Source organism: Tenrec ecaudatus, chromosome 17, assembly GCF_050624435.1.
Source record: "Tenrec ecaudatus isolate mTenEca1 chromosome 17, mTenEca1.hap1, whole genome shotgun sequence".
NCBI classification, from domain to species: domain Eukaryota; kingdom Metazoa; phylum Chordata; class Mammalia; order Afrosoricida; family Tenrecidae; genus Tenrec; species Tenrec ecaudatus.
Genome location: NC_134546.1, coordinates 28,516,512 through 28,528,713, shown reverse-complemented (window position 1 = coordinate 28,528,713; position 12,202 = coordinate 28,516,512). Strand labels below are relative to the sequence as shown.

The window sequence follows — 12,202 nt, the reverse complement described above, 5'->3', positions numbered from 1 at the left end:
CCAGAGACACCCCACTCCAAAAATCACTCTCCTACACAGAAGTACTCAACTTGCTCAGTGGGTTGGACAGTCCACCTCTCTGTTCCATGCTCTGGCTCCTGGTTCTGCTGCTGTTCCTCTGATGGTACAGCTGTCATCTGGATCCAGGAGGTTCACTGCACGGGGATCATGGGTCCAGATGATACGTTTCACTCCTGGCTCTTGCTGGTAATGAGATTCCTCCTGCTGCTCACAGGGCTCATTTTGTCCACAGCATGATGGCACTCCAGGGAATGCAATTCATAATTACTCACAGATGACTCCAACCAGTATCTTCCCCAACCTTACCAGACCCATGCAGGGAAAGCTCATTTGGTGGGAGTTAAAGACTGTCTGGAAGACTCACGTTAAAGAGTTTACTGCCCCTGCAACTGGAAAAATTAAGAGAAGTGTAGAAGTTGAGGATGGAGAGTTTAGGGAAAGAAGGCTTACTCAAAAACAAATTTTATCTTTTAGCAGAACAGAAACTTAAGTTGATGCCTTGCTCCAGCTTCACAGATGTACCACAATGGTAGTCTTCTCTTGTGCTAGAGATTCAGACTTGTCAAAGCCTCCTGACTTCAGATTTGAACTCTTTCGTTCTTTAAATATCTGCTACAAAGTGAAATTGAATTCTCAATGGTAATATTAAGTGTAATTTGGTTGAATCACAAAGTTTACTAATTTAAATGAAATTTAATTTAAACATTTTTAACAATCTAAAGAAATGAATTCCCTAAGATCAACTCTTCTCTTCTAAAAAAAAAACAAGTCATAGGAATAAATAATGGAAGCAAATTTTTCCATCCAAAGAAGACTATGATATAGTGATAATTCTTGGTCTCCAAGGAACACTTTAGGTAATGTAATTTCATTATTTTGCAACTTGTTATTGACTGTTTTGAGACCAGCCATTCCCAGACGTCAAATCTGGTTGGAGCTTGAGGCCAGGTAGAAGCCATGATGAGCTAGCTACCTGAAGCTGGATAGGCAGCAAGCAGGGGTGGGAGAGAGAAGGGAGTGGGCAGATAATAGAAAAGGTAGATAAACAGGATAGTTCATTTTCCTGCTCCATAAAGCTCTCGTCAGCCAAAAGGAGACCTCTGATCAGTCAAATGACTCCCATTTCTGAGCACATATCTCGAAGTGTCCTACTAAAGTTTTGTTTGTTAAATTCTCTCTATATATTTTAAATCATTTTATTGGGGGGCTCTTACAGGTCTTTTAACATTCCGTACATCAACAGTGTCAAGCATATTTGTACACATATTGCCATCATTTAATTTCTATTTGAGCCCTTAGTAGCAGCTCTTTTTCCCTCCCTCCCACCCCCACTGATGTTTTGTCTGAAGCCTTTTCTCTGAGCAGTTCAAAAGTCAAAGGCTCAAAATAACTTCATGTTAGGAAATTTGGAAAAATAATTCATTTTAGTGAAGAAGATGAAAGCAAAGGATTTGCCATTATGTGGAACTATAATCCTCATCCCCATAAAAGCATACACGCAAAAACCCCAAATAATAAACTCTCCATTATCTACACGGTCTATTAACATTTTACCATTTTTTCCTCCTACTTTATTGACCATAAGGTTTTTAAAAAAATCAAGAAATCAGTAACATTGAGCTGTGAGGCCTAAATGTTTAGACATAGGGAACAAGTTGTTTACTTAGAGATTTATTTTAACTATTGAATAAATATTTTGGAATTCTCTAATATTGCCAGAGCCGTATCGTATCCATTGTGAATCCGGTTACGTTAATAATAGCTCTCCTTTTTCAGTTTACTTATGTCAAACATTATTGTGCTAGGGGATTTACACATTTTCTCTCATCCAAAGGCACTCTGGTTGTGTAGTGGTAATGACTTAGGCAGCTAACTCAAGAAAGCTAAGACTCTCTCCTCCTGTAAAGCTTTATAGCCTCCCAAACCCACCTGGCAGTTCCAATCTGCCTTACAGGGTGACTCAGAGTTGGGCTGCAGAGGCTGTGAATCTTCATGGGAGTAGACAGCCTTGTAAGGATTCCGCACTGAGCTTGCAATTAGCAGCAGTCTGATACTAACCCAATGGCACTATGGGGCTCCTTTATGAAAGAGGAAAAAAAATTAAGAACCATCCCAGAAAGATTAGATTGCAATCAAAACAACAAACACACTTTGATTCTGATTACCAACACCATGTCCTTTCCAGTCATTCACCTTTTTCTGGAACGGTTTCCCCACCTCCCTCCACAATGAGTCATTCTGGCTGTCCTGACTGGGAAGACACATAGACCAGAGGCTGCTGGATGCTAGTAATGCTGCTTTTTGTGATCTGGGTGGTGATTCAGTTTGTGACAGTTGTGTAACAATTGCGAAGCTTTCTGCTACAGTTCCTGGAGTAGTTCTCCACTGCTGTTTCAGCAGAAACACCACAAATGGGTGGCTTTAACCAACAGAACATTATTTTCTCACAGTTTAGGATGATCGCAGTCTGAATTCAGGGTGCTGGCTCTTAGGAAAGGTCATTGTCTCCTTTGAGCTTCTGCTCCAGGGGATTTTTGTTGGCTTGCCTTTCTCTTCAGTCATCTCTGCTTGCTTGTTTAATGTTTTTTATCTCAAAAGAGATTGATTTCAGAAACATCCAGCGCTAATACTGTCCCAAGAAAATCCATTTGCAAATAGGACTATAATCACAGGTACAGGGTTTAGGATTTTAAAACACCTGTTTGGAGCAGTACACAGTTTAATCCATAGTACCTCCACAGAGTGTTTGTTAAAAAATGTGATTCCTACTGAATATCGAATATTTGAAAAGCACAGAAGGACAAAAAATCCATAACAAAACCATTATTACTTCGTATTTATGGTTTGAGGCTGTTTAATAAAACCCAATAGGACAAACTAGAGTTGCACCATGGGATTTCCAAGGCTGTAAATCTTAAGCAGACTGCCACATCTTCTCCCACAGATTTGAACTGTCAACCTTTAAATTGCAACTGAACTCTTAACCAGTGTGACATTAGTGCTTCTCTGACTGAGCATAGGGGGATATGATTTTCTTAAAGCATGCCAGGGCAAAAGAACTGTAAGGGAAGACCTTTTTTAAAGTTATGCTTTTTTTTGCCTTTTAATTTAAGAAAAAGTCCACATTATGGAAAAATTTGGAGAAAGAAAAGTAAATTTTTTTATGATTTCATCATAATTTGACGGTTTTTAATGTTTTGGTACATTAAATGAATGTCTTTGGCAAAAGTAATGTTCATGGCACCATCTAAATATAGTTTTGATCCTAAATTCTTAAAAATCAAAAAGGTATAAGAGTATTCTAAGCAATAATGTCACTAAATATAGATGGGAAGAATGCTTTTATATTTGTGTCAGAGTCCATGTTATCTATCTGATGATGTTATGAACTGATTTACAGGAATTGTCAGGCATGTTAGAGGAGAAAAAACTTCCAACATATAAAATTCTTAGATCACTTAAGTCACCCAGATGACAAAACATGCCCTGGTTGCATAATTGTCCCCTTTGTCCTCTGGTAGGTCTGAGGAACACAAAAGGGGGCAATGAGTTAATGAGAAGATAGCTAGAATAGCAGGAAATCTGGGTCCCAGTTTTGGCTGTGCCACTAACAGAAGGGCTCATTGTGGACCCGTCTCGTAACTTTCTGGGTTTTAATGTCTTGAGCTGTAAAATGAGAGGCTTGGCCTCTATCTCAAAGGACACTAAAAGTCAAAATAATTTATGGCATGAGGAATTTTGCCAGGTTTGGAAACATCTTTTATCATAATAAAGACCAAATTCATAAAGCAGAGAAACATGGAATAACTGTGAAGAGGAGAGCTTGCCATCTTTATTTGCAACCCGAATAAATACAATGTGTTTCCTGTCCTTTCCCCCCACTACTGTGGAAGGGGTGGAGGAGAGGACAGGGACAGGATGTCCTTCCCTTACACCAGCCTATAACTTTACACTTTTTTTCTGCCTCATGCTCATCAGGTCTCATATCCGAGACTTTTATTTTGCCACACAAAAGAATTACACATAACTTTGTTGGGGTGACAAAATTGGGCTGAGTTCCAGTTTATTTGTTATTTTTAAAAGGGTCTTTCTTATTGATCTAGTATGAATTTTAGTCACATAATATCAGAGACTTTGGCGATGGAAAGCATTAAGGAGGAACTTAAAAGCAAAGGAATCTGTGGGTCTTTAGCAGGGTAGTACTATTGCCAACTTGCAGATGAATGCGGGAATACGCCAGGAACCGGGCACGTGATAAAAGAGATACCTGGATACCTAAGGCAGCCCGTGGGAGCAGAAAGGAACGTTGGTTAGTGTAACTAATGTTCGGTGAGAGTTATTTGTACATATGCCAATCTTCCCTTGCTGACAGGAAGCCTGCCTTTTCTCCTCACTCCAGTGTGGATGTAGTGAGGAAGAGGAGGCCGGCTGCCCTCATAAAGATTTACAGTCTCAGAGACCCTAGGGCGCAGTTCTAGGCACCCTTTAGGGATGGGCTTCATGGCAGGGGGGTGGGTGTTTGTACTTTTGGAATGGCGTGGCAAATTGTACGGGATTAAGGTCGGAAAAGGAGAACAAAGTGTTAGAGAAATCTGGATATCTGAAACTGTTATAGGACTCCGGAAGAGTCGTTTTCTCAGGGGAAGTGTCAACTAACCAGAATTTGGGAGAAGCAGAAAGCTGCTTCGTTGAGTAGTGCAGCATTAACTAGAGTTTAAGTGAAACTAGATCAGGAAGCTGATTTGAACCCCGGGATGAACAAGGAAGGCAAAAGCGATAGCGAAGTGCAGATGGGCAGAAGAGAGTGGAAGAGAGTGTAGGGTCAGCAAAACTCCGAAGTCAGAGTGGAAGGGGGTGGACCGACCAGTCGGCTGGGTGGAGAACAATAGTCTGGGCACAGGACTAGAGTGGCTCACTTTGAGCTTGTTTCTTAACAAACGACCAGGAAGCCCTCAACGATGTGCAACTCGGGCTGGTATTTTTGGCGTGATAACTTCCGTGTGTGGATGTGTGTTTGCAACAGGGAGCACCCGCCCTAGAACTTCCGCGTGAGAGTGAGACTGGAGACCTGCCAGCCTGCGCCCAGCCCTGACCCAAGAGGAAACTGGCGCGCCCGGCGGCGCTCGGCCCCCCAATTGCGCTGGCGGGCGGGCCGGGGGCGGGGCGGCGGCCACGCCCCGGCCGAGCCGCAACCTGATAGGCCGCTTTGGCCGCGCGCTCCCTGCGCCACGCCCCACGACTACATTTCCCAGGAAGCCTTGCGCCGCCCGCGCGCCGCAGTTGACCCATTTCCCGGCCCGTCACGGGCTAAACCGGCCCCCGCGCCCAGGCTGCTGCTGCTCCCTGCTGACTGGGGTGTGGGCGGGGAGCGGCGGAGGGAGGAGGAGGCACTGCTGCCGCCGCCGCCGCCGCCGTTGCCTCCACTGCTGGGCGCCTGGGCAGCTCCCCGGGCTTCTACGGCCGCCATGGACGAGCAGGCGGGTCCTGGCGTCTTCTTCAGCAACAACCACCCGGGCGCCGGCGGTGCCAAGGGGCTCGGGCCTCTGGCGGAGGCTTCCGCGGCGGGCGACGGGGCGGCTGCGGCGGGGGCGGCCCGAGCCCAGTACAGCCTCCCGGGGATCCTGCACTTCCTGCAGCACGAGTGGGCCCGCTTCGAGGTGGAGCGAGCCCAGTGGGAGGTGGAGCGGGCGGAGCTGCAGGTAAAGACCCTCCCGGCCTGGCCCTCTCCATCCCGCCTCTTCGCCCCCTCCCGCCCAGGCCCCGGCCCTGGCTCCGGCTCCGGCTCCCCCCCACCCCTCCTCTCCTCTCGCTCAGCCCCCTTCCCATTGCTCCCGCCCACCCCGCGGTCCTCCCGCGCCTCCTCCTCCTCGTCCTGCTCGCACCTCTGCCCGTCGCCCACCCCACTTCCGTGACCCCGTTCCCACGCTCGCCCCGGGTGCGTTGTTTACCCGCGAGTCCCGCTCCCTTTCACCTCCCCCTGCCCATTCTCCAACTCGGTCTGATTCGAGCTCTTAGCATCCTGCCTCCTAGGCCCACCCTTCAGTGCATTTATGGAACTGACAGTAGTTTTGAGAGACGCGGAGCAAACCATCCTCTGCTACGGTGTGTCCCATCCTGTGTCAGGGACCATTTCCAGCCAGAGATGCTGGCAGTTGGCTTTTCTCTCTGAAGGGAAAGGCACCAGAAGTTATGTGCGAGGGCCCTTCACTTTAGGGGAGAAGCTGAGGTGAGGCAAAAGAGCGTTATGAGAAATACCCACTCTCTTTTTTCATATATGTAAATGCTTCTGCTCCACCCCCTCATCCCTCCCCCGCGATTCCTTGAGGTATTTCGGATTCCTGGGTTTTAAAGGAAGGCATTAGATAATCAGACGGAGAGATGATTGCTGTTCTCCAGCTCTTAAAACTTTTCCAAGGGCGAATTTTATGTTCGGTGTTTTGTGCTTTAAAAATACGAAAGTCACTTTAAAGTTAGTTACCTGACTTTGCAGCGAAAAGTTGTTACTTGCCCTCCAGTACAGAGTCTGCAAGATACAAAGTATATGCAGGGAGGGACTGTTGGGGCCCCTTAGAAGATTGAAAGTGAGGCTGACACTTCACAGGCCACTCTGAGTTGGTGTTCAGTGGTTGGTCTTGGGACTTCCAAGGGATACATTCCTTTTTTTTCACCAGGAGCTTAAGGAACTATGAATGGCTGTTCCTGCCTGCTTTCTGGCTAATTCTGTGTATTTACAAACTACATGTTGGTTGGGCAAACCCTTGAGGATAAAGTGCCACCCAGCCTGACACTTTTTTTGGTAGCCTGCATTTTCTTGGGCATTTAGAAAGGAAAGGGAGAAATCTGTTGAATAAAGGCACGTGTTGGAATTGGCTTCTTGGGTTTGTAGTGGACGTTGCTCTGGGAAGAAGAGACAGGCTATTCTGGCTGCTGTGGCCTTGAGGAAATCTTTCACCTCTTTGGCCTTTTGGTAATTTTAATTTATTTATTTTTCCTTTTTGTATTTATTTCAGCATGTGTTTATTGATCACTAGTCTTGACAACTTTTTCATCACTACAGTTTTTAGTCTCCTAATAGTTGTCATTTTTTCCCTCAGTAATGAATCTGACAGTATAAATGTTCAGCAGATTTGAAAACTCGTATCATCATTTTTTTTTGAGCAATACAATCTAAACATGAACCTGTGGATTTCAGACTTCAAGGAAGCATTAAAGGCAAGATTTAACTTTGATGTTGAAGAAAATCATTGTTGCCTACAGTTCTTTAAATTTTTACTTTGTTTTTTTCTCCAGTTCAGGTTATGTGGGATAAGCCAGACTCATTTGGTCAAAACAAGCAAGAAAACTGAACTTAAGGGAACTTCCAGCCTACTCTACCCTCTCACCTTTTCTCCTCTTCCCGTGTTTGAATTTGTCAATTTACCTGTGGTGAAGGCAAGTCTTAAAAGGCAAACAAAAATACTGTGTGTGTGTGTGTGTGTGTGTACATAGACACAGGGGCTACAAAAAGTTGTGTAAAATGTGTGAGTGTATGATTGTGCGTATAGGAGAGGCCTTCAAAAAATTCCTGGAAAGATTCTCTTCTCTGAATCCCAATGCATAGATACTGTCACACTGGACTAAGTTTTACTTATGTTGTCACCTATTTTAATCTTCCCGTCTTTTAAACATCCTTTAGAGGACTTTTTCAAATCCCATGGTGGAGTTAATGTTTCCTGCTTTGGACTCTCATATGTTGGACTGCTAACCATAGAGTCAGCAGTTTGAACCCACCAGACACTCCACTGGAGCAAGATGAGGCTGTCTGGCTCCCATAAAGGTTTACCATCCTAGAAACCCACAGGGGCAGTTCTATTCTGCCTTTTCACTATGAATCAATGCATCAAAGTCAATGTATTTTGGTATATGTCTGTATTTTCATTATATATTATCTGTCTTCTTGGGTTGTTTATGTCATGTTATACTTCAGTAGTTTCACCCATGATGTCCATCCTATATTAAGAGTACAACTTTTATGGTATCTTTTGATTTGAGATCAAATGACAGAAGTCTATTTAAATATCAAATTAAATTAAAACCTCTGCAGGGAAAAAATGTAAAGGTGTCATGTTTTTCAAACAGAGTAAGTTCATACTATGTATTTTTGTGAGGGAAAATTGGCAGGTGTCTGGTTTGAATTCCCCTCATTAGTGTAATTGAAAATGTTTCTTTTTAAAGTTCTGAACATCACTAAATTTGAGCATTTCTTCTAATTTTTCTTTTGCCTTTGGAATTTTCCTAGGAAAACAATAGGATATAAAAGAGTGACTGGATTGTAATGAAATACGCATCAGCTGGTGTCTTAATTTTTAAAGCTCTTCTCAAGTCCTTAACATCAGAGTCAACAAGAATAACTTTAAGATTAAGGCTAATTTGTCCCTTTGGGAACCTGTCAGTCCTGCTCTTTCATGTTGTCAGGGCAGAGTTGTGAAAGGCCATTCAAGCTTTCATCCACTTACCTGGTCCAGCCTGCCTAGCTATCAGTACTTCCTGCCTCCTTCAGATCTTGAAAGTAAGAGACCTGTCACATTTTGCTGAAAGCATCTTTGTCATCTTACTTGCACCTTCTTACAAAAAACAAAAAACCAAACTCACTGCCATCGAGTCACTTCTGGCTCATAGAAACCCTATAGGACAGTGAAGAGCTACCCTTGTGGACTTCCAAGGTTGTAACTCTTTACAGGAGTAGAAAACTTTTTTTTCCAGAATTGTTCATCTTAGTTATTTTTAATAGAGCCTTTTAACATTTGACTGCTACTCTGCCTCTCCTCCCTCTCCCCAGCCAACCACCACAAACAGATGAAAGTGTGTACATCATTCACAGGAGAAGAGTGACCAAGAATATTACTGAGCTTGAGGTTTGAAGGGATGAATTGAAGATGGAATTGTATGTGAGATGTTATAGTAGATGCTCTAAAGTAAACAGTGTAGTTGGAGTGGTAGAATGTAAACAGAAGAGTAGAATCAGAGTGTCTATCATTTGAGGGAGCGGATTTTCTGAGAATAGTGTAATAGAGAACAACATTGGATAAGAGTAAATGGGGAAAATATATCAGAGGTAATGAGAGGCTAATGCTTGAATTAAATAATTATTGACCCATTATGGATATAGGAAAGCAAGCATTTAAATGAACACACAGCCACACACACTCTAGATTTTGTAGTGTATGTTGGGGAGAGAGAGATTGCTTTATCTGAAAATTCTAGAATTGTGTGAAACAGTAATGTGATTGTAAAGCATAGGCATATAATGTTGAGGCTATGTACAGGAGTATTTGTAGATCTACATTTTTATATTATTAATTCATTCTTTTATTCTACAAATGCTTCTTTATCCTGCACTTGATTTTAGCCAAAAGGCCGAGAAGCGATCAAATACCTGGTTATCTTGCTTATGCCAGATCCTGATCTAGGTGTTGGAGATACAAAAATGAGCAAAATAGGCCCAACCCTCCTGAACTTAAATCCTGAGGCAAGGAGACAGTGATAAATAAGCACTTCAAACCTTAGCTGGTAATGAATGCCATGATCAGGCAGGGTGAGGGCGATAAGGGGTGCTTGAGATGATGGAGAGGAAAGACATTACTGAGACACGGTGACACTTGAGGAAAGAGCCTTCAGGGGAACATGCTGGGATATTTGAGGGAGAACAATGATGCAAGTGTGACTGGAGAAGAGTAGGAAACGATGTAAGAGAGATGGACATTGTAAGGATTTGCTGACTAGTCAGCAAGATGCGGATTCATGAATGCTTTGGGCCAAAGAGTGACATGGACTTTAAAAGGGGCCTTTTTGAAAAGTTTCAGAACTGAGCTGAAGGTGAGACAAAGGTAGAAGAAGCTGGAAGACCATTTGGGAAGCTGGTTTATTAGTTCCATCCTGAGATAATGGTGACTGGTGGGATGTGCGATTTGAGAGAGGGACTCAAAAGATTACGCAAAAGTGTTTGACAGCAGTCCCGTAGGACTGTTGAGAAGATTCCCTGAATCTTAAAATGGACAGAGGAAACAACTTAAGTGTGAGGTTACTGTTTCTTATAACTGTTATTTATGATTCTAGTAAGAAGCAGTATGGAGTAGACCTGAGTAGAAATGAGGTATTTAAAAGTATCTATCAGAGACCTAGTATGTAACACAAAGTAAGTCCTGAGTAAATATATGGTAGAAAGTACATGATGGTAAATTGGTACTCTCATTTCCATTTCCTTTACCCCAGAGAGAAGGATAATCTGCAGTTAGGAACACTTCTAAGCTAGGGCATGTAAGTACTCTGGGACCAGTGGTTTGACAGTGGTACTAAGGGATGTTTAAACATTGATGATATTCTTTAAATGTATAGCCATCACATTGGAGATACTATACATTGGGTTCCAGACCACCACAGTAAAATGAACTGTGCAATATAATGAGTCACATACCTTTTTTGCTTTCTTACTGCACATGCAAGTTATATTTTCACTCTACTGTGGTCTGTTAAAAAGTATACCGTAGCTTTATGAAAAAAATTGAAATATAAGAATCATCAAAATGTGATGGAAACATGAAGTGAGCTCATGCTGTGGGAAGAAAGGCATTGTAGACTTTGACTGATGCAGAATTGTCACAAACCCTCCATTTGTAAAAAACTCAGTATGTGCAAAGTGCAGTAAAACAAGGGATAACTGTACTTGCTTTCCCTAATACTTCACTGTGTGGCTGCTGAAGGAACCTGGCTGAGCTCTCGGCTGGTAACGGAGAGGCTGGTTGCCTAGCCCGCCCAGCTGCTCCCATATGCTTCCATAAGGGTTACAGCCAAGGAAACCTAATTATTAGATGAGTTGGAGTTGATTTGACAACACCTCCAAACACGGGCCTGCTCTTTTGTATGTACTTTAAACTTACTTTGACTTCTTGAGTTACAAATTTTATAGAGAGGGAGAGAGAGAATGAATCTTGGACTTCCTTGGTCCTTTTAAATCAGTTGTGAAACTTGAGCAGGAGAGCCCATTGTTGTACGGTGTAATTGTGTACAGGTTCAATTTTCATTCTATTCCTGTTGTGTATGGGTAAGTCAGTTTTGACTCATAGCAACCCCATGTGACCAAATAGAACTACCCTGTGGGGTTTTCTAGGCCTAAATCTTTACAGGAGCAGTGCCAGAGGAGCTTCTGGGCGATATCGAACCAACAACGTTGTTTAGCAGCTGAGTGTTTACATACTTGAAAGTTTACTGTCTTTCATTATACTCTGGGAAGGTTATAGAGGTTTTGCCCTTTTAACCTCCTACCCTACAATCGGTTACTTTAGTTCAGTGTTTCTTGACTTTAGAATGTGTTAGAATAATCAGGGGGAACTTTTAAAATACCTGTTGTTAGGCCTCTACCCTAGACCAATTCAGACAGACTCATAGGCATTAGGGCCGTGTCATTAATATTATGAGAGGGCTTCATAAAGTTCATGGAAAAACTTTATCTTCTAATTCCATTTTTCCACAAATTTTAAAAAGTCTTCCCCTATAGCTTATATCTACATGGTTCCATATATCTAAGTATACAATAACTTAAGATCCATAATATGTTCTTTGAAATAGGATGTTATATGATTTGAATGTAATCTTGTCTTGTTGCTTTTTCTTTAAGCATCTCAAACAAGTTCATGTCTAATAGAAATCTTCAATGTGTTAAGAGATATTTGCTTTTGCCTTGGATCCTCAATCCATGCCCTTAGCAATTTCTCCATATCTGACCTAGGTATGTGTTCATTAATTAGTCTTGTAGATTTCAATAGACCTAATCTTAACAGCTTGATGAATCTTATGATTTTGAGGATCACTGTGATTGTGAAGTGCTACACGCTTAAATATCCAGCAACAGTGCTCACTGATTTTCCACCTAAGTGTTTAAACAGTTTGGAGCCCTTCTGGTATAATGGTTACACATTGGGCTGTAATTGGCCAACAATTCAAAACTACCAGCAGCTCCACAGGAGAAAGACGGGGCTTTCTACTCCTATAAACAGTTACAGTCTTGGAAAACCACAAGGGGTCGCTCTGAGTCAGCATTGACTCCGTGGTAGATGACAACGAGTTTGGTTTAGCTTGGCTCTATAGTAACCATTTGTTTCACTTCCAAATCATTACTTCACCTTTTCTTTTTGCTGCTGCCCTG

At 42.7% G+C, this 12,202-nt stretch overlaps 1 protein-coding gene across 2 annotated transcripts in view; it reads left to right on the top strand.

Annotated features, from left to right (window-relative positions):
* The first annotated feature begins 5,359 nt into the window (after window positions 1–5,359).
* Window positions 5,360–12,202, top strand: part of STRN (striatin) — a 116,537-nt gene continuing 109,694 nt past the window's right edge. The window contains exon 1 of one of the 2 annotated variants that reach the window (XM_075535754.1): window positions 5,360–5,720. In XM_075535754.1, coding sequence (XP_075391869.1) covers window positions 5,487–5,720 — 234 coding nt within the window. In that variant the 5' untranslated portion in view covers window positions 5,360–5,486. The remainder of the gene's footprint in view (window positions 5,721–12,202) is intronic. The other variant, XM_075535755.1, reaches the window with a different exon arrangement.